This window comes from Meriones unguiculatus, chromosome 8 (assembly GCF_030254825.1).
Source record: "Meriones unguiculatus strain TT.TT164.6M chromosome 8, Bangor_MerUng_6.1, whole genome shotgun sequence".
NCBI lineage: Eukaryota > Metazoa > Chordata > Mammalia > Rodentia > Muridae > Meriones > Meriones unguiculatus.
The window spans coordinates 68,298,878-68,326,282 of record NC_083356.1 but is presented as its reverse complement, the minus strand read 5'-3'; the positions used below and the strand labels follow the sequence as shown (position 1 = coordinate 68,326,282).

Genomic DNA, 27,405 nt, shown 5'->3' with positions numbered 1-27,405 from the left:
ACTCAATAGCCCCCTTTGGCTACCCTAAGTAGCATGCCCAATCAAAATTAAACACCTTACTCTAAGGTGGGGAGTTCCTCTTTTACCTTTATAAGCAGCCGTTTGCCTAAGGACAATGCATCTGTCCTTTGTAGCCATTCCCACCCCACCCTGAAACACCCCTTTCTGCCCTGGGACAAATATCCCTTGTTTCTTTCCCCTTTCTCTTGTCCTGTATATCCTGTCTTTGTCTCATTTTCCCTGCTCTTTGTTTCTCTGGAGCAAATACATCTCCTTTGTGCTGGGAACGTAGTCTTGGGGTGTCCTGAGCCAATACCAGTCCCTTTCAAAAGCCAAGCCAAACGCTGCTCCAACACTGTGGCTCCCTGTTTTGGGAGGTGTTGGAGACTCAGCCAAACATGAGCCAGGTGACCCTGGTGCAAAGAGCCTGGCAGTTCTGCCCAAGCACAAGCTCGCAGCTCACCCAAGCCTCAAGTCCAGCTGCTGATCTTGTTGAGAACTGCTGGGCCAGATGTGGACAGCAGTGACCCAGCTCTGAGGGCTGTGGCCAGGAGCCATCCTCCTTTAAACCTGATCTAGCTGGGCCAACAACAGGGAACCATCACAATGCAGGGACCTGGATTTAACCTGCCACACGGCTCCAGGGTGAGAGCTCCTGAGGCAGCTGGGCCCAGGCACTGGAGTGCATGGGAAAAGGGACTCCACCCTGTCTGCCTGGAGCTGGCCTTATCAACTGGGAATACGCTGGAGTTTGAGAGCACTGAGCCTGGGCCAGCAGCTGTATCAACACCTAGCTTCAGGGTCCCAGTGGAGTCTGAGATCCCTGAAGCTGCAGTGCTCTGCTCTGCACTCCAGCCACAGCCTCCAGTTTAGGGCTTTGAAAGCAGGAAGACAGGTCCCCACACAGATCTGAGCCCCGGGCCTGCTTGCCCCAGTCCACACACCTGGGAGACACTCCCCTCTTGTCAGCTAGAACTTGAGCTTCTCCTTGGTGAAGGAACTCTGGGAGTTCAGGAGGGTGAGGGAGTAAGAGGGCCTGCCCAGCAAAGACTGCAAAGCCAAGTGTGGCCAGCAGGGGCCCCTGGTAAGCTCTCAGGGACAGTGCTAAAGTGATGGCAGTCTGGTGTAGACTTTGCCATGCAGGAGCAGCACCAGCCTAACTGTAGGAGGGATGGGAGTCCCCAGTTCAGCTGGCCTTCCCAACCCAGCAGTCTACAAACAGACAGAAAGAAGACACACCAATACTTTGGCGTTTCTTTCCTGCCTCTTTCTCTCACTATACTTCAGTAGTATCCATAATTTAAAAATCATGTTCATGGTTTAAAATCCCTTCATCTATTTATCTAATTTTGTTTATGCATTTGATTCATTATTGGGCAATCTTCTTGCCTTTTCCTCTTTTGTTTTTGCTCAATCATTATGCTTTTCCTTTTTGGTTACATAAACTTTCCCTTTTTCTTTTTTTAATCATACTTTTAGCAGTTTTTTCTTTTTTCTTTTTCTGTAGCTCCTTGGCTTTTCATTTTATTTTGATAATTTTTGTATGGCTATACTTTTTTAGCGTAGGGTCAACATATTTGCCAATTATTTTGTTTTTCTTAAAACAATTGAAAAGAACCAACTTTTACAAGAAAAATATACTTTTATACTTCATATTTTAAGATCTTGTATAACTGATAAAATGCTTTATTGGAGTTATTTACATTTAAGGGTCCACTAGACGTTGGAAATTTAATAAACTTAAAAGTTTTTTTCTTTTAAACAAATACATCTGTTAAGGGGGGTGACGAAGGATGACAAACTTAAAAAAAGAAAAGGGGAGAGGGGTTCTTTCATGCCCAGAATTTGAGGCAGTTAACATGGCTGAAGCTTACAGTCCCAAGACCAGTGCTGTGCGCTCAGGTGTTGGAGGTGCAGTCTGGAGAGGTGGCAGGGTCGGTGTCCGCCGCCGGGCTGCCGCTGGGGCCTTCTTTGCGCACAGCGTGGTAGGGGTCCAGCTTGGAGACCAGCTTGGCGGAGGCCGAGACACCGTTCCACATACAGTCTCGCAGGATGATGTTCTTCACGAAAGTCTCGTCGTCCGTGTCGCAAACGAAGCTCTGCCTCACCGCGTCTCCTGCTGGCAGCTCGGGCACCATCTCCCTCAGGTCTGCGGTGGAGAAGCTATCATCACCGTGGTTCTTTGGGGAGAGAGACTCGGCGAGCGCTTGGCAGGAAGGTGAGCAGAGCCCGGCGTGGCCCGGGGACGGGCGCGGCGTGGGCAGCAGCTCGAATTTCTTCCAGATGTCCTCGCTGGGCGCAGGCGGCTGCGGCGGCTGCTGGTGCACGTCCTCCTCCTCATCGTCACACATGAAGTACGGCTGCACCGAGTCGTAGTCCAGGTCGCGGTTGCCGTTGGCAAGGCTCACGTGGAGGGGCATGGTCGCGGCTGTGCGTTTGAGGGCCACGGCGAGGGGAGCAGGGCGGCGCGGAAACCTGGCGCGGTGCGCATCAGCCCCGAACCACTCCCCTTCCCAGGGCCTCACTTCCTACTATCCCGACAGTCCCTTCTCCAGGCCTCGGTCTCCGTCTGGAGCAGAGGGAGGAGGCGTCAGCTGGTCGCCAGACGCCGCGCTCAAAGTATCGCGCCATCTGACGGAGAGAGCCTACAGGAGCCGCATCGTGCGTGCACAGGATACATTTTCATGCGCGCACATAACCTTCTTCAGCATATTCTCACTCATTTCCTGCTATTTTGTACTCCTCCACCTCCCTTAGTCCTTTGTTCACCCAGTTTCTCCTCTACGTTAATGTCATCTGTAACATGTATGATTTTATGTATCTTTAAAATCTGAAACCCACGGATGAGAGAAACAAAGATATTTGTCTCTGAGACGGACTAAATTCATTTAAGACGACCACCTCCAATTCCATTCATTTCCTGAAAATGACATGCTTTGCTTTTATTTATGACTGAAAATATTCCATTTCTGCGTATGAACCACATCTTCTTGCTCCGTCCCTCTGGTGACGGACACCTTCTTCCCATAACAGCTATTGTGAAAACTTCCACAATAACTACTGTGCACATATCTGTATAGTGTACTTGCTTCATGTCTTCCTTAAGGGTTTTCTTAAAGCTATGCTATTTTTAAAGATTTATTTATACTAGTTTATGTGTATGCGTGATTTGCCCGCGCATATGTAAATCTATCACCTGAATGCCCAATGCCCATGGAGACCAAAGTGGATGAGAGATCCCCTGCAATTGGAGTTACGACACTGTGAGCCTCTATGTGAGTTCTGGGAACCAAACCCAGTACCTCTGCAAGAGGTCTCAACGGCAGAGACAGTTCTCCACCCCACGTGTTTGTAATGAATATACGATGATTGCATCTGGAAGTGGCACCTGTAATTTTTCTAGAGCATAGATACAAATACGAGTGGCTTACCCATTAACTTTTGGCATAAAGCAAAATTCTTAAATACTTTATGATTAAATGTTACGTAATGTCATGCAGTCAAGGCAGCTCATGTATTGGAAAGCTGAGGCAGGAGGATTACCATGACTGGGCTACATAGTGAGTTCCAGGACACCCTGGACTTCATAGTGAGAACTTTCCTCAAACAAACAAGAAAACAAGAATTCCATAATATGGAATTTTTGCAGGGCACGGTGGCATACTCCTGTAATCCCAGCTCTTGGGAGGCAGAGGCAGGCAGATCTCTGTGAGTTTGAGGCCTTATCTACAAAGGGAGTCCAGAACAGCCAAGGCCACAGAGAAACCCTGTCTCGAAAAACAACACAACAACAACAAGAAAGAAAATACATGGTGCAGAATTCTTAAAAATCAAAAGATCTAGTTTTATTTTCCCTTTCTTTCCTTATTCTATAGAATAATATTCAAATATTTAGAAAGGAAAAATAAATGATTTAAAGAACATTGATAAAACATGATTTCTGAACAATATATTCTTATAGCTCTTTGAGGTCTGCATTAAAGTTATAAATGTGTGGGGCTGGAGGGATGGCTCAGTGGTTGAAAGCACTGGTTGCTTTTCCAGAGGACCCACACCCACATGTTCAAAAAGACCAACTTTAAAATATAATAACTTAGCCTGGAGAGATGGCTCAGTGGTTAAGAGCACTGTCTGTTCTACCTAGAGGTCCTGAGTTCAATTCCTAGCTACCACATGGTAGCTCACAACCATCTATACTGAGATCTGGTGCCCTCTTCTGGCATTCTGGTGTACATGCAGAGGAGCACTCATATACACAATTTATAAAAAAAAAGACAATAACCTAATATTTCGTGTTTACCATTAATTTTTCAGGGTTTATATTTTTAAAACATTGTTTCTATTTTTTTATTTATTTATTCACTTTCTATCCTGTTAGCACCCCCTCCCTTCTCTCCTCTCAGCCCCATCCTTAAGCCTCTCACTCCGTCCTCCCTCCCCTAGGTACTAACCCACCCCAGCACATCAAGTTGCAACAGGACTAAGGGCATCCTCTCCCACTGAGGCCAGACAAGCCAGTCAAGCTAGGGGAGAGGGATCCAAACGCAGGCAACAGAGTCAGACAGCCCCTTCTCCCATTGTTAGGGGGCTCGCATGAAGAGCAAGCTGCACATCTGCTACATACGTGTGTGGAGGGTATTAAATTTTTTTAATGATTTATTTATTCTTATTTTTATTTGCTTTTTTTTTTTGCCTACATGTATGTCTGTGTGAGGCTGTCATATCTGCTAGAACTGGAGTTACATACATTTGTGGGTTCTGAGAATGGAACCCTGGACCTCTCAAAGAGCAGCCAGTGCTCTTAACCACTGAGCCATCTCTGCAGCCCAAAAATTTGTTATTTGTTTCTAAGACAGTCTCACTATGAGCCTCTGGCTGTCCTGGACTCACTCTGTAGACCAGGCTGGCCTAGAACTCACAGAGAACAGCCTGCTTCTGACCCCCAACTGCTAGGATTAAAGGCGTGTGAAACCATCCCCTAGGGTTTTAATTTTAATGAGATTTTATTTAAAAATTTTTCTTTTGGCTGGAACCTTTAATGTCTATTTTGAGATGTAATTTGAGAGCCACCAACACAGTACATATTGTTAAACTTAATAGCCATTCTCCCCTGAGAATTTTGGGTATGTTTTATTCTTACCCTAAGTTCTCTCCCATAGCCCCTGTAAATGTGTATAACATCTGTGTAAATGTGATCTAATAAACTGTGACACTCCTATGAAGTCCACTCTCAGGTGTGCCTGTGTTCTCTTCTTGAACAAATCACCACCACTGCCTCATACTGGCTCATCCTGACATTCTCTACATTGAAACTGATTACCCATGTTTGGCCTGAGTCAAGGGCCCCCAAATAAAGGAACTCCTCCGGCTGCCTGGGTGGCAGCCCAGAGCTGTACTGTGTCCCATGTCTGCCATGACACTTGTGTGGAATCCCTAAGCAGGTGCCTCTATGGCCAGCCCCCAAGGGACCTGATAAACCAGATATCAAGAATCTATGAGGCCACCGTGGACCACCTGCAACCACCTGCTCATGTGCTGGGTCACCTTATAAGAGGACTCGCCCCTCCCCCTCCCCCATTCCTCTCCCTCGATCCTCCCTCCTCCACCTTGCCCGGAGATGGTTTCTGTGCTCCCCCTGCCCTGATAAATCTCCCACGTTGAACCAGTGGTGTGGTGTGATTTATGAATCTGCCCTACAACTCGGCTGCACCATCCTAACAACACTCGCTACGTGACTCTAGCCACCTGCTATGTCTTTTGTCAGCTACAGTTTTGGTCTCTCTCTAAGGCATGTACAACCAGTCTAGCGAAAATACCTCCAAGGAGCACTTCTTGCTCGCTCTTGCTGGTTATGTTTGCAAAGCTATGCAGATGTACAGCTTCCAACAGCCTGGCAAGCAGGGCTCTGATGCTAAACCCGGTCCACAAGACAGAGTTGACCTGAGGAGTACACTCCAGGTAAACCAGCTAGCTTTCTTCACTTGTCAGTTGGTGGCAACCACGGAAGAGAACAGCTTCTGAGTGTGTCAGTACGGGTTGTCTGCATTAGGTTTTTGAGGGGGGTTTAACTGTCCACAATGGGTTAGTCCATTCTCTGGTCTGGGATTTTTTTTTTTTTTTAAGACAGGGTTTCTCTGTGTAGCCTTGGCTGTCTGGAATTCTGTAGATCAAGCTGGCTTCAAACTCAGAGATCCACTTGCCTCTGCCTCCCAGAGTGCTAGGATTAAAGGCGTGTGCCACCAATGGCCGGCTGGTCTGGGATTCTGACTGTATAAAAAGAAAAGGTAAGTGAGCATCTATCAACCTATGTTACTTGTTTTAAAGTTTTTTTTAATTACATTTTATAATTTACTCTATATGCATGCATGTATATATACATATAAGTACAAACTCACACACATATAGCATGGCCTCTGAGTAGACGTCAGAGGCCAACTTGCAGGAATCAAGGGTCTCCTACCTGAGGACACTTGGGGTCAGGCTTGGGGACAAGCTGGTTTACCCTCTGAGCCATCTTGCAGGCCCAGTCTACGCCGCTTGATTGTGCATTCAATGTGGCCATCTCCCTCCAGCTCCTGCAGCCTTGACTTCCTACCTGATGGACTGTGATCTGAAACTGAGAGCCAAAGCTTCCTGAAGTTGCCTGTGCCAGAGTATTTTATCACAGCAGCAGAAAACCAACATCGTCTAAAGCTCTCCTCCTTCACAGACTCTAGTTGCTTAAATTTGGTGAAGAAAAAGCACCATTGGTACCAGCAGCGTCAGTCTGTGAGTGAGTAAAAACAGTAGCCATACACGGCCTGAACACTGGACTCAACCCCAGAAGCCATGTAAAATCGGAAAGAGAACTGCCTCCTTGAAGTCATATTGCACCTCAGCCTGGGCTTGTGCATTCCTCCATAACAGCATTTTCTAAGCGCCTTTGGCTCTATTTTGCTATCTGCCCAACCTGTTAGATGTGATTAGACCAACTGAAAAAGCTCATTCCAGGTCACAAGGGGCAACAACCTTCAACAAACCACAAGATGCTTGGAGGTCAGTGATGTCTTTGAAGAGAATGGGTTCAGAGTTCAAGAAGGAGGAAGCTGTCCCTGCCAAACTGTAGTCTTTGGTGCTTTTCTTCCAGCAGTGATTGAGCCCAAGCAGTTTCAGAGAAGGCTCCATGCTGGGCAGCTGGCAGAAAGCTTTGTGTCCTGCTCTGCTCATGGCTTTCACACTAGGTCCACAGTATCCCTCCTAAATCCTCACGACTGACCCAGAGCAGGAAAGGGGGTGGACTACTGTAATGTGATGTGGTATCAGATTGCAATCTCTGCATATTTGGGCTTTAATTAGAAGTCTTCCTGATGTAGTGATCACAAAAGAGAACATTATCAAGTACTTGAATTTGGGGCAGTTCTGGGGCCCACAGTTAAAGCCCATGTATAGTTCCTGTCTTGAGCAAAAAGAGAGCTTGGTATGTGTGATCCAGCCTGGCCCTCCAGTGTCCTAAATGCCTCAGGCCCCACCTGCCCTGCTGAGATGCCCCACCTTAGAAACACCCAATAGCTCCCAGCTAAGTCCAGATAGGAGAGGAATTCAGAGAGAACAATGAACCAGGTGGCAGTTAGACTGGAAGGTCACTAGCATGGCTACGTGTTGGACATCCAGCTTCCCCTAGGATTTGTGCTTGGAGGCTATAGTGATCATCTGGGGTAGGGGCATCTTCTCATCTTCTCCCTCACTGTGGCCACCATGTCCCTATAAAGCCCAAACCTTGGGAAAACTGGTAGAGGGCTGGAATAGGGCACAGGGCTGGTAGAGGCCATGGCTGCTTCTTGAGGGAAGATGATGGAGGAACTAGCCATCTTCGCTCCACCCCTTCACTGAGCTCAGATTCTCAAGAAGGGGCCATCCAGTATTCCACCAAATCCTGCTGGAGCAGGAGCCTTGCACTGACGTTCACACTCTCTGAAGTTCTGATGAATTCCCAGTCTTGCCTCCCCAGGGGCTTCTCAGACACCCCTGCCAGGGTCCAGCCTGACAGTGAGTGACTCACCAGGTGGCGCTTCTAGGACCTCACTTGGGTCTACAGGGAACAGATGCCATGCTCCTTGGGCAGTGGTTGGGCAATGTCTCTGTGATTTTCCTCATGTCTCTGCCCCTGCAGGGCTGTTAGAACCCACAGGGCCCTTCACAGACAGGCTGAGCCAGAGTACTGCTGAAGGAAAAGCTTTATTTAGAGTCATGTGGGGCTTGGGGAGGCCCAGACATGGGGAGACAGTAGGGAGTTTGGTCCAGGAGACATGTGGTGCAGGAATGTTCCAGCCAGGTGTTCAAAGCAAGGCTGGCTCAGCAGGTACAGACCTGGATAGCTGCTGTGGTGAGAAGAGGAAGAGAGATAAGAGCCTCCCCCACTCTTTTGTGGGAGCAGCTGTCATGGAAGTTATAGGCAGGGATGGCAGAGGGCAGATGTGGGTCAGAGATCTTCTTCTTCCACGTTTCTATGGGTCCCTGCTATGAGCTGGGGCCCTCTGAAGCCATCTTTGCACCACTCCCAAGAGTAGTCTTGTAGAGAACAGAAAGGACAGAGACCAATTACAATCCTTTGCTCTACAAACTGAGCTAGCGAAGGCCCGGATGAGAACAGAAAGGACAGAAACCAGCGACTAGGAAAGATGGTGACAATAAGAAAGGACTTCCTATATGTCCTGGAAAGTACCCTTAGGGCCACCTCCTGAGTGACCACACCTGTCCATATGTATGGGACAAAGACCCTCCAGTTCTAGAGTCTGCCATTCTAGACTTTTCCACAGTCCAATGGGGAGGAGGGACTTGGGGAAGGTATGAAGGAGACTTACCCTAGTCACTTTCAGGCTCACACTCCTCTGTAGGAACCAAAAGAAACACAGGAGTGAGAAGGGCCCTGTAAGAGGACCCTATTACGCCTTCAGCTCAGCCCCTCCCACAGCCAAGGCCTGAAGCAGAAGCCCTGGCAACCCTGTGACAGGGGAGGGACCTTGAAGGACCAGTACAGAAACCAGGGATACGCAGAGACCAGGCTAGACTGAAGCACAGCAGAGGAGATTTTGAGGTACATGGAGGCACAGAGGGACACAGGGACCGAATGTCCTCTTTGTGACATTGAGTTATGGGGACACTGAGGACACAATGGGGATACCACCGAGGCACAAAAGAGACATGGAGAGATATGAAACTACACATGAGGGACAATAGGACCAGGCACAGAAAGGACACAGAGGACACACAGACATTGGTTAGGGATGTTGACAGTAAAGAGTGAGTGGGAGACAGAGATTGAGGCATGGGCACTCCTGTTCTCACCTCTCATCTCTGGTACAAAGATGTTTTCCTGTGGGATTTTTTTCCGCTTTACAAATTCCTTAAATTCTTCCATGGCCTCTGGGCTTTCCTCAGAGGTTCTTCCTGTTGGGGTGGAAGGGGCAGGTTTGAGGGGTGGTGCTCAGTTCTGCAGAGAGCCAGTGACACAAGGATGGAAGTACTAACTAGTACAGAGGTTAGAGAGGACCCAGGTAGTAGAGAGGGAACTTTGGCATTTGGACATCCATGACACTGAGTGAGACTCAGGCCCAAGGAAGAATCTCAGCAGGCCTACAGTGTCACCACACAAGCCTCTAAGAGCTCTGAATCTCAGGGCCATGAGACTGTCCTCTGGCCCTGGAGGATCCCTACCTACCACGAAATGTCCCTACCAAGACATCCCTTTTACGTTCTCCTGACCCTTGACTGAGATCCCTGGAAGTGGCATTTGCTGGCTCCCAGGGGTGAGAACCAATCCTGACTTCTCAGGCCTCCAAAGGCCACACAAGCCCCATCCCTACCCAGTTTTATCTACTTTCCACTTTGGATCTCACACATTTCCTGGGAAGCAACTTGGGTCCAGCAAGAGGCTTCCCAGTCCCCACGGCTACCAGAAGTAGAGACCAGGGACAGGACATGGGGCCTCTATGGCACCTCACCCATGACCTTTCCCATGCCGAAGTGCTTCCCCTTGTAGTGGCCTTCACAGTAGAAGATGTAGTGGTCCTTTGTGTTGAGTTTTTCAATATAAACATGTCTCTTGCCATGGACTGCAGGTGAACAGAAATAGCTCTTAGTCTTGTTCCTTGAGACACCATTGAAGACCATGTGAAGGATCACCTTGGAACACTTTGGAGGTCACCCACAAGACCTAGCTAGTCTCATCCTCGCCTTTTTGTGGTACCCTTAGTTAGACAGGCGCCATCTTCCAGGAAGCTGCCAGGCCCAGGTGAGGAGTTCACAGAAGGTGGGGGCTGAGGTTGGTCCCAGGCCTGAGTACCTCTCTGTCTGGCTTTCCTGTCTTTGGTTCTTCTTGGGTCAAAAGCTGAGCTGGGTAGCCAAGCAAGAATCAGTCAGTTTCTAGGACTGAGCAGCCAGTGACCTCTACTACATGGAAAGTGAGTGACCTAGAAGCTGGACTGGACAGGGACCCATCCGCCCAAGGGCTTGCCACTGCAGGACTTACAGGTAATGTATTTGTTAGGTTCCTCAGTTTTCTCCATTTTGAATTTAAACTCATGGCACTGACCCTTCTTCCTATAAAACACAAGGCCACAGGAAGCTGCTCTCATCAACATAACTGAGGCCTGCTCAGCTTGTTTGGTGTATCAGGTGATCAACTAAATTCTATGACTCCTGTTCCAGCTTTAAGGTACTGCCTGGGACTATGCCCCCTCAAAGGTGGGAATCTTTTTGTAGATAGCAAGGGAGGGAAAAACTACAGAGACCCCACAGTAGGAAACACACTCACCATTTGATAATTTTGACCTCCAAGTTTCCTTCTTCCAGGGCTGTTATGGTCACAGGGAAAACCCTTTCAGGTAGCTTGTTTTTTGGCAAGGTCCCATTGTGTACCATGCCCTTCATGTACCAGGTCCCAGACAACTGCGGGAGACAAAGCTTTGAGCACACCCAAGCCTGCCCCTGATCCTACCCCAGGCTCCAGCATGTGAGTTAGCACCTGAATAGACACCCCAGAGCCCAGGCTGCAGCCACTGAGGTGGGGCCAACCCTATATGTCCCAAGACCTATGGTCAACAGAGAGATACTAGCGCTTTGGTAACCCAGAAAGTGTCTGTCCCCACCTCAGTATATTAACTCTTTGAGGTCTATACCTCAGCACTGGACAAATCCTCTGCTCTGAATGTTCTGCTCTGAGACACCTTCTAGCTCTGGGTGTCACTTGAACAAGAACATTTCACCAGAATCTGATTTTCAATTCTAACCCCATGTCTCAGAAGGACTCCTGTCTTCAGGATGACCCCTGTCTTGTCTTCTGATTGAACTGTGGAATCCTTGATCTGACTGTTCAGCTGATGCATGGGGTCAAACTCTACCTTTAAGGACACATCCTACACCTCAGCTCAAATCTATGGCACTAAGTGGAAGGCCAGGCCTTGATCCTACTCCCACCCAATGACCCCTCCTCACATCCTCCTTGTCATCTGGCAGGTCTTCCTGAGCCTTCAGGACAGCCACCAGCCCCAGAAGCAGGACAGTCAGGAGCAGGCTCTTCATCTCCAGTCCCTGCGCTCTCACACAGGGCAGGTCACCTGGGGAGTCCAGACAAGTCTGCTCTGGCTCCTCACAGCTGCCTTTTAAATCCCCCATGGACAGGGACGTGTGCCCACTTGGCGCTAACCGTGTCCCTCCTGTCCTTCTATCATGGCCAAATCCACATCCATCATGGAGGAGGAAGGTTGTTGTTGTTGGGATCTGATGAATATCAACTGAGTGTCACCTACAGATGAAGAAAGACACAGTCTGTGCCACCCAAGTGCTGGGCTCACACATCCCCTGGGGGGATGAGTGACTCCATGCAGGGAGGCTGCACTTTGTCCCTTCTCACCCCTGCCCTCCATCTGCCCATGGCTGCCCTGAGCTGTGTTCCCTGATACCTGGCTCCTGACCTGAAAGGGGCTGAGCCTCACAGCCAGAGACCACCTGCTGGCTCCCAGATGGCATGACCCTTGCCTGGGGAAGAAGCCCACTTCATTGTCCTATCCTGCATGGATACTCTACCTGGACCTTCCAGCAAGTGGGGACACAACTTTGTTACTCTAGTGAGTTTAAGGGGCCTGAGACAGGGCTTAGCTATGAAGAGCACTCATTACTTTTGCAGACAACCTGGGCTCAAGTCCCAACACCAACATGATGGCTTAAAACCACCCCTTACTTTAGTCCAGGGTATTTGATGTTCTTTCCTGACCTTTGAGGGCACTCGATACACCATTGGTGCACATCTATAAATTCAGGCAAAATATTCACATAGATAAAGTAAAAGAAATGAATTACAAATTTAAACACCATCAGGGTAGACCCCATGCTGTACCAGGGAATACCATGACCCCTGACCCACTTGGTTCTGCACTGAGGCCAGCTGTGCTCTCTGAATACCACCTTTTGTTTGGTTTGGTTTTGTTTTGGTTTGGTTTTTGAGACAGGGTTTCTTTGTGTAGCCTGGCTGTCCTGGACTGGCTTTGTAGACCAGGCTGGCCTTGAACCCACAGAGATCTGCTTGCCTCTGTCTCCCCAAGTGCTGGGATCACAGGCATGTGCCACCATACCCAGCTTTGCAGACCACTTCGCACTCTCAGATGTCTTGCTCCTTTTTCACTAACCAGACAATGGTAATAACTCAACCACCAGTTAGGGTTCAATTTCCATAATTAAGTTGTCTGTGTGAAGCATTCCAGCCACACATTAGGGGTCATGAGTATTTGTCCTTGAAAGAATCAGTGAAGGGGGTTCACCTCTGTGAGCTCCAGGGGCTCCACTTCCAACAAGGGGACTTGACCTTCTGCTGCTCTTGTCATCTGAGGGCTGAGAGGACATTTTCAGAGCCAGGACTGCCCTGGTACAACTTAGGTCCACGTATGTTCGTTCCTTGACATCTTGTGCCCTGAGGTGGGATGAGGAACCAGGGTCCATCTGGTCCGGAACCCACCCCTATGCTCCTACCCTGCTCCACTCCTCTGGAGTCCACAGCTTCCCTTCTCATGAGCTTTGAGCACCCACATGCTCTCACATGACCAGAGCTCATTCCCTCTGGATAAATGGATGCACAAGGTACCATGAGTCCTCATGCCAGTCTGGGTTCTGAGTTCAGTGATGCCCTGGCTGTCCTTCTTCTGGCCTTAGCCCAATTTCCTTCCCAACAGGAACACAGCCTTCCACTCTCCACTCTGCAGTTCCTGGACTTGGACACCTGCCCCGAGACCCAAAAGGTCATCTTTGAAGAGAAGTTTCAGTTCCTGAGGGGCTGTCCACACTCCATGGCTCTGGAGACACGTGCTGGTCCCACAATGGCATCTTTGTGCCTCTCTGAACCTAAGGTGGACAGACTCAAGTATTCATAAACAACAGTTAGCATTATCTGACAATCCCTGGGCTGTGCTGAGGAGCTGGCATGGACCAGGTCTTCACCTCACTGTAGAAGGTGCTAAACAGGAAGCCTGACAGGCTGGGTGTGAGAGGGTGGGGCCAGTGCTCTTTAGGATCAGAGGTTAGGAAGCAGGGTAGCATTTCTATATCACTGGAGAGGTCTCTGCACCTGCCAGGTTGTCTTTCATTATTGATCTCTAATCACATCACCCCATAGGCAGATGCGTCTTAATCTTTGAACAGGAAAACAATATGCACTCATGATTAACAGAGCCAGTGACATACACTGCTGATTTCTGCTGTGACCGAAAGTTGAAGGCCAAACCTCACAACCCCCTGAAGCTGTTGTAGGCACTTCCTGACAAACCAATGGCCTCACAGCTTCCCAGTCTAGTGCCTACTTCTCCCCTTTTCCCTAATGCACAGCCTTGATGAGCACAGGTGAAATAAATTAATATATTGTCATGTTTGGATCTGAAGTATCCTCCATATGTTGACGTATGCTCAACTGGACATGTTCTGCAGACTGAAGCATAATGCTGGTAGAGATGAGTCACAGAGAACACATCCTTCAGCTAAATCTCGCCCTGGAATATTCTTACCAGACTGAGAAAGACAAATTTTGCATGTTTTCTTCATGCACAGAATGTGTGACATAAAAGTACAAGTGACCATGTACACAAAGGTAGAGTCTGAAGAAAGGGACAAGTGAAGATAATAGTAGAAAGACAAATATCACAAGTTCTCTCTCGTGGAGAATATATATCTTACTTGGGCATATTTGTGCATGTCTACTTCAGAGCTCTGTCTTTTGTCTATCCCACTGGACTCTAAACATATAAAGCCATCACACTGGCCTCAGTGGAGCAAAATAGCTTTCTATCAAGACACAGGCCACTAGAGGTTCCCAGTGAATGTTGTCGGTTCCCCAGCTAGCCCTCTGCACCGGGAAGCAAGCGTGCCTTTCTCTGTTTGCTGTCCCTTGCCCTGACCATCTCCAGCCTTGACTCAGGCAATTCCCCTTGGCTCTAGACACAGCATTTGCCAGCACATCTGAATGAAGCCTTATGGAGGGGATTCCACCCCCAAACCACCTCCTGCAACCTTTATCTATTCTTTAGCATTGTCTTTATATTTGTATTGTTGAGTTGCCTTTATATTTGTATGATATTTGTATTGTTAATTGTCCATTACATAAACCATCCCTGGTCTATCTATTGTGCAGTTCTGGCTCCTGATTGAACACTGATTCGTGTAATTATAAATTATTTAAAAGGTCATAAATGTTATGGGGAAAATCAAATGGAACAAGTTGTACAGACAGTGTTGACAGGCTAAATTGAATTGTCTGTGCCAACTTCACCAAGGTGACATTTGAACACAAAATTAACTACAGTGGAGTAAATGGTTCGGGAACAAGGAGTAAGAACATTCACTGTGGGAGGAAGAAAGGGTACAGAGCTGTGCGGGAGAGTTGGGCTTGTTCCAGAAACAGGCTGTGGGTCAGGATTTCTACAGCAGGTGCTACCTGAGAAGCCTGGCCAAAGATCAGGTCACAGAGAGAGCAGGACCAGTGAGGGTAGCTATGGGCCACTGTGGGGACAGTAGCTTTTTCTCTGAGAAACAGGCAGATCTGGAAGGCTTTAACACAAGTAATATGTGACACATTTTTAGAGTCCTTCTGGGTGTTATATTAAGAATGGATTGAAGGCAGCAAGTGCAACAGCAGGGAAAGACTGCAATAATCTAGGCCAGAATGATGGCGTAATGTCGCCTACCTGGACAGAAGGGGAGAACAAAGAACAGACTTATTTACCCACCACAAAGAAAGAAAATGGGAAAGAATCTGCAAAATCATGTTTTTATACTTTGGACCATAAACAATGAAGGCTTTGAGTCTCCAGCGTGACTTACAATGCGAGGTCAGTTCTTGTTACAGCATCTCTAGCCCTGCAGGAAGTCTGGACCCCAAAGAAAGAGTACCCAACAGGGCCAAGTGTCTGGCTTAGTGCAGGAGATGATAGTGGGACTTGGGGACAGGAGCAATGATGGCAGTGTGTGAAACTCAAGCAGAAAATCCCCACATGAAGGAATAACCTCGGAAATATGTTGGGGGTTCCATGAGCAGCTGGGGAAATGCCAGCCCACAGGGGAGAGGGAACAGATCCTCTCATCAGGGAGGACAACCCCAAGTAAGAAATGACCCTAAGAACTATAAGGAGAACACCTAGCAACAGGGCAACAAGGTCCTGAAGGGGTCAAGACAACTCAAGGGGGAGAGGACAGACGTCAGTCTGTTGCTGGGAGAACTGAAATCTACCCACAAAAGAATGAACTCAGACCACAGAACAATTAGGGTGATGTGGATGTCAGGGAGAGGGAGGTGCAGGATAGTGAGGAATCAGGAGATGGAGAGTTCAGAATGGCCACCTGCACTGTCATGGGCAGGACCACTGTTGACTCCAGGCCCGAGGAAGAAGGAGACATGACAGGCAACAGGGTGTGTCTTTAAAGCTGTAGCAACTGACCTTTCAACCATCACCAAAAGACATGCTCTTTACACTGTGGAAGTTCTTGCCCCAAACAACTGTGTGGTGTTTTCCATGAGAGCCAGACTCAGATCTGTGACATGCTGGCTTCAGCTGACTTGTCTCTTCTACAGGGAAGTGAGTCTCCATTACTCAGTTATCTGTTCCTGTGGAGAGCCAACCTCATTTCTGTGCTAAGCTGGCTTCAGATCACTTGGCTCCTAAATGGGGAAGTGGGATCAGCCAATTCATTGTCCACATCACTTGAAAGCCATTCATTCTGTCTTGGGCTGCCTTAGCCTTCTTGTGAGGAAAAGAAACCCGGAACTGGTTCACAGCCTCCAGCTCTGGTTGCTAGGAGACCCCTGAGGTTGCTCTGTGGTATATTCCATAGAGGTGGAAGCCAGAGACAATGTCTCCTGGGACTGGTTTCCTGCCTGAGCATTTTCCAGACCTACAAATGTTTAGTGTGTGTCAGAACTCCATTCCTTTCTGTGGTTCATTGAGCCCCTCCCTATCCCTGCAAAAAAACAAACAAAAACCCAGACAATGTGTGTTCAGATACTCTTCAGTTGGCAAGCATGGATTCCACCATGGGACCATTAGGAAATGTGCTACTGTGGGCCTTCACATACAGGTTTCATGTGTCCACCTGCTCTTCAGTTGACAGACATCTGCATGGAGTCCACCATGCTATTGTGAACTTTCACTTGGACTTACATTCTCAGTATCCATGCTCCTAGGTACAGAGCTGTCCAGTTACAGGATTCCTCTCCATCCTGACATTTGGAGAGCTTGGCAACAGTGGTTGCAGCATCTCACAGTCACATGTGTAAAGTCTGAGGGTCCCCATTTCTCCAGGGTCTTGGTGGCATGTGTGGTTGCTCACTGTGTTGGTGGATATGAACTTGAAGATCCACCTGTAAATGCTTATAAAACGAAAGCAAAATTAATCTCATGGTAGTGACTCGTATTTATACATCAATTCAATCTTTGACATTTAAATATGAGCGATTGCAAGTAACAATTGCCCCTGATAACCCCAGGACCACACCCCTCCATGTACTCAGGTGCTCCAAGGAAGTACAGGACTGCAGAGCAAGCTACAGTGTTGGACAGAGGACAGAAAGTGGTGGGCATTTGTTGAATAGGTGGATGGATAGGCAGCTGAAAAGATGGGTGAATGCATGTATGCATCCAGAAATGAGGGAATGAATGAAACCCAGAAACAGAAGTCTAAACAACAGGAACCTTTTTTTGAGGAGGGAGTCACTGGCATTTCAGTTCTGGCTCTGAACAAAGTCACACAGCCTGTGTTTACATACCAGGAGTCACTCCCCACCTCTGAGAGGTCCACCCTGCTCTGGAATGCTAGAGATAAAGGTTCCTTTGGGTGAGGCAGGCACACAGAATATCCTTAAGGACTCTTCCCTGATTCCTCTTGTTCCACTGAGCACTGTAGGCAGGGATGCCCCCAGTGGACATTTCCAAAACTGCATTGCACCTACTTCTCCAAGTATCAAAACCTTCAGCTGGTTGTGATTGCCTTCCAGGGAGTGGATTCCCTGGTAGCAAATGAACCAGCCCTGCAAGTTCCAGAAGTGCGGAAGGACTATCAAAGACTCCCTTGTCAGCTCTGCTGGCCCCAGGTCATCCACGTCATTTAGGAGTCCTCTTCACATAACCCTGGCATGAGGACCCTGTTGACATCACTAAGAGTTAGGAGAAGCCCAAGGAGCTTCTCTAGAACTCTTCAAAGGAGCACAGTCCTGGTACCTCAGACTCTGCCTCAGCATTTGTACTTCAGGTTGGAGACTGGATTTCTTTTGTTTTGAACTGCCCAGGTGATAAAGGCTGTTCACCAGGCAGGTTGCTCACTTTCAGCAGGCTGGACAGTCACTCTGATTCATGCTGCTAACAGCACCTCATCCCCAGATCTGTGGCACCATCAAGTTTCCTGCTATAGTTCATCCCCTGAAAGGCTCTCTGGAACTGTCAGGATTCCCCCTTAGCAAAGATGAGGTATAATTTCAGACACATGGCGTCAAAATAACTGGACTATCAGAGACTTGGGCCTCTTTGGTGTCTGGGTCCATATAAGGGCCTTCTGGGACCTAGAGGAAGACTGACACAACTTGTTGCTCTGCTGCTGTGGTTTTGGGTCTTTCTTTCCACTAGACACCAAGATGCTCTGTTATCCAATAACCCAACCTAGACATCCACAGCCCAACAGAGTGCTGATTACAGTTGAAAACCAGAACCTTCCAGACCTCCTCTCCTTTATTGCAAGCTAGCATGGCTGGCTCTGCTCTGAGCTAGAGATGGGGCTACACATGCTCACATGTGTGTGCATACATATCTGTGTATGGCAATTATGAATGAATGTGTGCATTATATACATATGCACATATTATACATTGTGGTCGTTGTGTACATACACTCGCCTGTGTAGGTGTCCAAGTGCATATATGTACGATCTGCACATATGCATATGGCTGGAGTGTGTATGCAGGTATGTGTTCCATTGTGAGTATGCCCTGTGCACAAGATGGGGTGTGTGCACTCTGTATGTTAGACCATGTGTTGGCATGAGGCTTTACATTCTATACCTATACATCATATGTGCTAGTAGAGCTGTTTGTCAGGGTGCAATGCACACGCGAACATGGGTGGGCACTGCTGTGCATGTGTGTGTTAGTGGTAGTCTGTGGCCACTCACTTTTATAGCTGCCTCTGCAGAATGAAGTCCTTGAGACCTGCTCCTGCCCTGTGAGCTTAACTTTGAGAGGACATGCAGTAAACCCAGCCTGAGAAAAGCAGCCAGGGCTTTCAGGAAAATGAGACTAGCCTGCCTCACTTCTCACCCAGAAATGCAGACATGCCAGATGGTAGGGGTAGGAGTCAGGGGACACATTGATCTCAGAGATGGAAAGAGATTCCTGGGGCTCTGGACTTGTGGGCTGAGCTCAGAATACAGCCTGTCTCTCTTACAGAACAGGGTCATTAGTGCCTCCTCAATGAGAACACAGTGCCCAGTCCTGTGAGTGAGGCTCTGTCTGTCATCCCAAGTTCCTCCACTTTCCAACAGGAAGGGCTTTCATCATCCCACTCACACTCAGAATGGCCAAGTGGGAAGAGGCTGTCCAAGAGTGTCCTCCCCTCAGAGACCGAGTCCCCAGGGAAAGCTGAGAGCTTATGGGGTTTATGTGGGTTCACCTGTGGTTCAGGTGGGGATACCATAGCCAAGGGCCCCAGACAGAGGCCTAAACAGCATTTATGTCTCAAAGTTCTGGAGGTGATAGTCCAAGAAGGCTCCCGTATGATGGAATTCTGAAGAAAGCCTCTTCCAAGATGGCAGGGTGACATCTCACTGTGTTCTCATGTGGCAGCTCTTTCTCCAACCACAGAGATGGTAGGGAGAACCCCAGTTTTGCTGCTCCCTCTGTGAAATGAGTCAGGGAAATGGCATCTAAAATGCTGCTGAGGCCATGGTGTCTGTGAGACTCTTCCCTCAGTGCACCGAGGTAGATCTAACCTTACAAGGGTCATATGAGATCCAGGTCAGGCTGTTGCAAACAGCATTAGGGTCTGCAAGGATGACTTTGTGTGACTTAAGACCAACTCTTCTCCCATTCAGCTTGCTGTTTCAAGCGAGGTTACTTTCAAGGCCAGAGGAATGGATTCTGTGAGCCTACCCTGAGGGGCATGTGTAGACTACTGACTGACTTATGTTCTGCCCTCTAGGACCATCCACGGTTCCCTCTTCCCAACGTCTCCTTTCTTCCTCCTTCTCCTTCCTCCTCTCTCTCCACCCCTTCTGCTGTGCTCCCATCTCTGGTAGGACCCAGCAGTAGAAACAGCATCTGTCTTGGGTGCTTCCAAGCCAGGAACACCAAGAGTCTGAGGCCCCTAGAACAGGGTGTTCTTATCCACCCTGATGAAACAACAGTCTGCAGACTGTTAAGGCCAGATGGCAGGGCATGGCTGTCCTTCACTCTGCAGTGACCACCATCTAGCAAACATTAAAGACCAAAGATATCAGAGGAAGAGACAGGAACTCCAGGCTCAGCAACCCATAACATACTTGATCTTAAGGCTTAGAGGGGTGCTCAGGTCCCACCATACTTAAATCCTGGGTCCTTCCCAGGATGGTCCATGGCTGATGTTGGCAGCCATCCTCTCACCACACTTAAGTTTTAGATCCTTACCAGGAAATCATGGGGCAGTGCCTGGCATCAGCTGCCTTCCTGAGCCCTGGGTTCCTGGGCTTCTGTTTTTATTCATAAGCCAAAAATCATGTGTAATTGCCCTGGAACCAAAAGTCTGGTGGGCAGAAGACACACAGCAATGAACTGAAGAACACAGCGGGCAAGTGCTTTATAAGAGAAAAACCTTGTAAACAATGCAAACAGCACAAACAGAATCCTGTATCAACCGACATGAATAGTCATATCAAAAAGGACACAGACCACCCAATATTGATACTTTTGCCAACAATGTTTAAGTGAACCCAATCACTAGCAAAGAAGGAGCCAGAAGGACAAGCCTTGGGACTGTTGGAGACAGATGGATTCACACTCCTGATCACCAGAGTGTGGCAGAGAAACCTCCTCATGCCCAGGATGACAGGGTGGTCAATGAGAACCATCATGCTAAGCAATGGAGCCAAACCAACTCGAAAGGTAGCTCTGGAAACTCTGAAACCCCAATGGAAGGTTTGAAAGACCAAGCTGGCTCTATGCAATTTAAATGTGTGTAAAGGCTGCTCATAAAATCTGGCCAGCTAACACCCAGTCATTAGGAAAACAAAAACAAAAACAAACAAACAAACCTGGCCATATGCTCATCAGGATGGGGGTTTCAGAACATCACTGCTAAGTTAAAGAGGCCAGACTCCCCTGAGCCACGCTCCCCAGAGGGCCTGGCATATCCTGTTCTGATAAACTGAAGCCACTTGTGTGTTTTTGTTATGTATTTTTTATTTTTTATATTAATTACAGCTTATTTACTTTGTGTCCCAGCTGTAGCCCCTTCCCTCATTCCTTCCTAATCCCACCCTCCCTCCCTCATCTCCTCCTTGCCCCTCTCTAAGTTCACTTATAGGGGAGGTCCTCCTCCCCTTCCATCTGACCTTAGATTACCAGGAGGCATCAGTGTCCTCCCCTGTGGCCTAGCTAGGTTGCTCCTCCAACAGGGGGCTGGGGAGGTCAAGGAGCTAGCCATAGAGTTCATGCCAGAGACAGTCCCTGTTCCCCTTACTAGGGAAGCCACTTGGATACTGAGCTGCCATGGGCTACATCCAAGCAGGTGTTCTAGGTTATAACCATGAATGGCCCCTGGTTGGAGAATCAGTTTCAGACAAGCCCCTGTGCCCAGATATACACTTGTGGAGCTCCTGTTCTCTCCAGGTCTTACTAACTCTCTCTTCTTTCGTATGATTCTCTGCACTCTGCCCAAAGTTTGGTTATGAGTCTCAGCATCTGTTGACATACACTGCTATTTCAGAGGCCCTCTGTGGTAGGCTCCTGTCCTGCCTGAAGCCACTTGTAATGACAGAGGCAGACTGTGGTCTTTGGGTGTAGGTACCGAGACCTAGAGACACACCCAAGATCTTCCTGAACGGTGGAACTGGTTCTTGCTGAAATTTTGCTCATTCTATGTGCCAATCTTAGAAGGCAGAGGCATGAATAAAATAAATAAATAAACTCAGTAAATAAAGGTGCTTGCTGATAGTCCTGATGACCTGAGTCCTGAAAGGAAAGAACCAAGTCTATGTGTCACATTGGTGGGATCTGTTACCCTCATGGTAGGTTGGAAGTGGAGTACGGCTCCAACAAAACAGACACACAAGACTGCTCAGCCACTGCAGTGGTGTCATTCTGGTGCTGGAAGCCTGCTGTGGGTGAGGAGGCTGCCGGAGAAGAAGATGCCTGGGACCAGAGGAGAGAGAGCCATGTGGAGGAGAAAGCAAGTGACACTGGTCCTGGTGCTCACATACAGAGTAGGTGAGCTGGTCCTGGAGGCCTCCAGATGAGGGGCTCCTGCTGTCCCTGCTCCTTGTAGCTGAACATGCCTGAGTGGTCAGAGGATGAAGAGGAGTGGTGCGGCCACTGTGGAAGTCAGCATGGAGATTCCTAAAGACCGAAACTAAAGCTACAATCTGACTGTTCTTGGGGAAACACCCAAAGGCCTCTAAGTCAGCACAACACGGCAGCAAGTGCACGTCTCTGTTTATTGCTGCACTGTTTGCCATAGCCAAGATGCAGGCCCAGTCTAGATGCCCACGGAGAGATGACAGACAGAGAAAATATAGTGTGTACAAACAAATATGGTACACACAATAGAATTTTATTCATCTATAAATAAGACTAATACATTGACATTTGCAGTAAAATAGATGGAACTGGAGATAATTATAGTAAGTTGAATAAACTAAATCAGAAAGAGAAATACAGCAGTTTGACTCCCATAAGCAGAGTCTAGATTTTTTTTTTAATGATTTGTATTATCTAATGTAGGTTTGTGAGTGCACACATGTATGTGCAAGTGCCCTTGTGGCCAGAAGGTGGCGTCAGAGCCTCTGGAGCTGAGGTTATGGGCAGTTCTGAGCTACCTGACTTGACTTCTGAAAGCTGAACTTGGATCCTCTGTTTACTGGTTAAGTGCTATTAACCAGTAAACCATCTTCCCAGCCCCAAAGTCTAAATGTGTGTGTATGTCATCAGAGTAGAAAGGAGACCATGAAAATGTAAGAAGAGATCTCTAGGTGGAAGCAGGGACAGGGTGATGGAATGTACACACCATAAAAGCAGAAGTGGAGACCAGAGGAGGGGAGGACTAGCAAACAAGGAGAGTAGAGGAAGGGGGTGAATGAGAACAGAGTATAACAATATGTACAAGCTTGGCATGGTAGTGGTCATCTTTAATCTCAGTACTAGGGAGCAAGAGGCAGGCAGATCTAGATTAGTCTTGTCTATATACTGAGTTTTGTTTTGGTATGGTTTGAGTTTAGTTTTTTTGTGACAGAATCTCTCTTTGTATTCCTGAATGTCTTTAAAAATCTCCTTGTAGACCAGACTGGCCGTGAACTCACAGAGATCTGTAGTGAGAATTTTCTTCTCTCTTCTTCTTCTTCTTCTTCTTCTTCTTCTTCTTCTTCTTCTTCTTCTTCTTCTTCTTCTTCTTCTTCTTCCCAGTTATGCTATGCTATGTGAATATGTTTTTATTTTAATGCCTGGAATGGGATAAGAGGCTGCTTCACAGCAGGTGATTAGGATTGTCTTGTGCTCCAGCAGGGGTGTGATTTTAGCCAGCTGCAGATAGTTTACATTTGGAATTCTGGGGACTCTGGAGAGGGGATAAATGCTAGAGCCCAGAGAGGGCCAGGAGGTAAGCCCAAGATGGCTGCTGTTCCCTCTGCTGTTGTGGTTTGTCAAGTGGTCAGTGGTCCTAAGCAAAGAGACAAGAAGTAGAAGAAGTTGGAGATAAGCCTGACAATGAAGATTGGACTTGCCTCCAAGAAATCCAGCAACCCTAATTAGCAAGAAGCAGTCTAAAAAGGTCAATGCTCCCTTTCCCCTCTAACCGTCTTTCTTGCCTGCCTAGTGTTGGGGAGTTGGATGGGATTAGGGTAGAATAAGGGTTGGAAGGGAAGTAGAGGCATGAGAACCCAATAAAATAGAACAAAAATATTGCCCCCAGAGATCTGCCTGCCTCTGCCTCCTGAATTCTGGGATCAAAAGTGTATGTCACCACACCCAGCTATGTAGTGAGTTCTAAGCATCCCAGGACTACATAGTGGGACTCTTCTCAAAACAAAAATAAACAAACAAAATATACATATGAAAATGAAAACTTTTAAAAGATTTTATTTTTAATTTTATGTATATGTGGCAGGGTTTGCCTGTGTTTCCAGTGTCCACAAAAGGCCAGAAGAGGCTGTTGGAGGCTCTGAAACTGGAGTAACAGGTAGCTGTGAGGCCCTCAGTATGAATGCTGGGGGCTGAACTTGAGTCCTCTGCACTGTGTTCTCTTAACCACTGAGCCATCTCTCTAGCCCCGAAATAAATCTTTTTTTTATTTTTTATTTTTTTTTTAGAGAAAAGAAGAAAATGGGAGTGGGATGAGCCTGTGACCAGTGTCGGACCTCCCCAGGGAGAAGTGATAGTAAGCTCCAGTTTCAGCCTCCAGTGGAGCCCAGGACACTGCCAGGGCAGGTGGACCAAAGAGAAAGCTATGACTACAGCCCAGTGCAAGTTTGTTGGGACGGGAAGATGCAAAGGCAGAAGCCACAGCTCAGCTCTGTGCAGTCAGCCAGTCACTGGCCTGCAGTCACCAAGCATCTCTGAACAAGCCGCTGAATGCCACAGCCACCACAGGTCTGGAGGACTCTCAAGTCAAAGGGATGAGCAGAGGGTGGCTGGCTGTCATGGTAGGATGGTGTGTGCACAGGAATCTGTAGGCAAGGACAAAGATGCTGAGAGGTTTGGCTGCCACCTCTGATTCGAATCCACCTGAGGGTGCTTGCCTTGGTCTTCCTGGATTCTAAAGAGGGTAGAGGTGTGTAGCCTCTGGTGTCAGCCTGTATGCTTTAGGAGCCATCACTAACTGTCTGCATGGGGCCCTGCACCCCACTGCTGTCAGGAAGCCTACAGGTACAGGAGGAATGAGGACATTTGGTCTCCTTCACAGTTGACTTTTGCAGACACATGGCTACGCACGTGCACGCACACACACACACACACACACACACCTCCTGCATGGACCAGCTGTCTAATGGGACAGAATGAGAGCAGAAGAATCAAAGCCCGAGGCTGTGCAGTACCGTCTTTCGGAAGGATGGCGGCCTGCTTTGTGAGCTGCAGAGTATGGCATGTGTCCAGGAATTCTCGCAAACTCAGGAAGCTAGAGATGTTCTGTCTGTCTGCAGTTGGGAACAGAAGCACAGCAGCAGGGATACCCATATGACATTTAGAGTACTGCCTGCCCAGTCACTGTCATTCTGTCCCTGTCCCTCGTTTTTAAAGCTAGGAGATAAGGTTGCCCTGCAGCAGGTGGGAACCTGGGAGCCTCTGTCCCTACAATCCCCTGGGCATGTCCAGGCCTTCCACACTGTAGTCAGGCTTGTGTCTCTCTTTTCCACCACATCACTTCCATCCACCCTTCCCCGTGCATTCCCTAATACTCTCCTTTGTTCCTGCTGGATCCAGCCACTTCACCCTAATCCTGCATTCCCCAGAGCTCAGAGCTCATGCCCCACACCCCAACCTCCTCTCAGGCAGTACCCCAACACTCACACATAAGGCTGTCTACTGCAGGGTCTGCATCCAGACCCCTCCTGGTGAGGGTCCACACTCTGTTGCTGCCTCCTCCGGCTCCACACGCAGCAAGCTCCACTTTCACAGCCCCCTTCAGACCACCCTTCACCAACCACCCTCCCTCCCAGTCAGTCAGCCTTACCTGCCAGCCTTGTCTTCCTGTCACCCCCCTCTCTCACCTCCACCACCACTGCTCTGACACCCAAAGGGGGCTCCACATCCGGTACTTACTGAGAAGCAGCAGGCTTTTGTAGTTGTTGCCTGCACGCCCCAGGCGGAGGTATACCAGGCCATGTGTGTAGTCAGTGGACAGCACGTGGAAACCCTTTACTCCCTTCACTGCAGGAGAAGCACCAGTGCTCACTGGTTCCTGGACATCCATGCACCCACAGTACAGAGTCCAGTGCCCAGCATTGCCTTTTCTCACTGATCTCACCTCCAGGTCACTCAAAGGAATTCAGCCAGCTCTGGGACCACAGCCAGCCTGCTTACCCACCCTGGGTGTCTGGCCTGCCTGCCACATGCTCAGTTTCCCACGGCCCAGGCATCCTACTCACGGGGATTTCTGAACACAGGTTTCTTCCTGTCTTTCTTCAGAATCACCTCCCTGGATTGACATCCTTGAGGCCTGGAGGACAGGGGCTGTGAGCTGCTGCCGGAGGACCCTTCTTATCACTGACACCACCTTCTACCACCAACTTCTCCAGCTCTACACCCCCTCCCCTTAGAGCTTAGGGATGGGGGTGGGGAGACAAGGTGGCCAGTTTGAGTGAGCATCTAATTTGGGCAAAGGCCTGCCCAGAGCTAAAAGATCCACTCTCAGCTCCCCCTCCCTGCTGCCATGGATTTCTCTCCAAATCACACCTTGGGTTTTAGAGGTAGTGAAACTATCTGACAGGGCTGTTTCCACTCAGGACTCCACTCTGCTTTCTGTAGGCTCCTTCCTCCCAGAGAGAAAGCTGACCCTGGCCAGTATGCAAAGGTGTACCAGGACCACTGCCATGTCACACCCCCTCACCTGCTGAAGGCGATAACCACCCTGAGTTGGCCTGTTCTTTGCACCTTCACCACAGATGCCCCCAGCTTCCTCTTGTCTCTAGCCGGCAGAAATCCCTTGGTGTCTGTGGCGATGGCAATAATGTACCAGAAGCCTGAAAACTGCAAGGGCATTGGGGGAGGACAGTGTCGGAACTGCCACACCATGCTGCCTGTCTGAGCTCCCAGTCAGAGAACAGACCCAGTAAGTGACCCTTTCCCAAGACCCACATCACATCTGTGTCTGAAGGTGAGCACTATTCTGTCCCAGGCTAGGCTGAAGAGAAGCTGGTGCTTGGCTGGTCAAGTGCCCCAGTGGGTGAAGCAGGCTTCACTCCCCACAGAGGCTCCTTCTTGGCCTCCCTCTGACAGGAATGCTCAGCCCTTCCCCTTTCCCCCTGAGCCACTAGCCACCAGCTGTTTCCTGGTGCATATTCCTTGCTCCTAATAACATGCGGTGGGTGCTACTTACACTGCCCACCCAGCCACTGTGCCCACAGCCACCCTACATGCAATCTTTGTCTTCAGGACACGGCTAGTGCTCGGCCCACCACCCTGCTCCTCTTACAGAACTCAGGTCCTTTGTGGAGGTATCTTTGTGGGTCCCGGGGCTAGGGCAGTGGTGGGAGAGGACAGGTAACCAGCATAGTTATGCTCAACAGATGCCGTGGTCTGCCCTCTAGCTGGGGAGATTATCCCATTTGCTCTCTGTAACCTTACCTTGCCCCAGTTGAGGTTGTGGGCCTCCTTAGGGAAAAAATCCTGTGTCCAGGATGCCACAGCCAGGACTAGGGCTATGGCCAGGGCCATCTCCAGCTTCATCCTTAACTTGGGCAGCTCAGTTTAAACCTGTATCGTGCTGTGTCTGCTCTGTTGTAGTGTCCACTCACCCCGGAGCCTCAGGGTGCTGGGATGGGTGGGGTAAGCAGTGGGCAGCTGTGGCTTCAGGCTCTGCCCCTCCTTCTGAGGGCTTCAGCCTGGCTGTTGCTGGTTTCAGCTGACATTGCCTGCCTGGGAGGCCTCTGAAGATGAACACCTTAGTGTTCTCAGAAGCCATATGGAGGAGGCTGGTCCTCATATCCCTCACCACTGAAGGCCTA

At 48.8% G+C, this 27,405-nt stretch overlaps 3 protein-coding genes across 3 annotated transcripts; all 3 read right to left on the bottom strand.

Moving 5' to 3' along the window:
• Positions 1 to 1,655: 1,655 nt before the first annotated feature.
• Positions 1,656 to 2,598, bottom strand: LOC110550861 (protein B-Myc-like). The gene has a single exon (XM_021641100.2). It carries the CDS (start codon positions 2,418 to 2,420, stop codon positions 1,899 to 1,901), a length of 522 nt encoding a protein of 173 aa, XP_021496775.1. The 5' UTR covers positions 2,421 to 2,598; the 3' UTR covers positions 1,656 to 1,898.
• Positions 2,599 to 8,841: 6,243 nt separating this feature from the next.
• On the bottom strand, positions 8,842 to 11,559 carry LOC110550850 (odorant-binding protein 2a-like). Its single transcript, XM_021641068.1, has 6 exons — positions 11,473 to 11,559; positions 10,793 to 10,926; positions 10,508 to 10,578; positions 9,981 to 10,091; positions 9,325 to 9,426; positions 8,842 to 8,867 (listed from the first exon to the last, which is right to left on the bottom strand). Exons 1-6 carry the CDS (start codon positions 11,557 to 11,559, stop codon positions 8,842 to 8,844), a joined length of 531 nt encoding a protein of 176 aa, XP_021496743.1.
• A 12,311-nt stretch (positions 11,560 to 23,870) lies between these two features.
• Lcn10 (lipocalin 10) lies at positions 23,871 to 27,161 on the bottom strand. The gene is made up of 6 exons (XM_060390572.1): positions 27,026 to 27,161; positions 26,289 to 26,428; positions 25,828 to 25,898; positions 25,502 to 25,633; positions 24,778 to 24,876; positions 23,871 to 24,408 (listed from the first exon to the last, which is right to left on the bottom strand). Exons 1-6 carry the CDS (start codon positions 27,125 to 27,127, stop codon positions 24,380 to 24,382), a joined length of 573 nt encoding a protein of 190 aa, XP_060246555.1. The 5' UTR covers positions 27,128 to 27,161; the 3' UTR covers positions 23,871 to 24,379.
• Between the last annotated feature and the right edge of the window lie 244 nt (positions 27,162 to 27,405).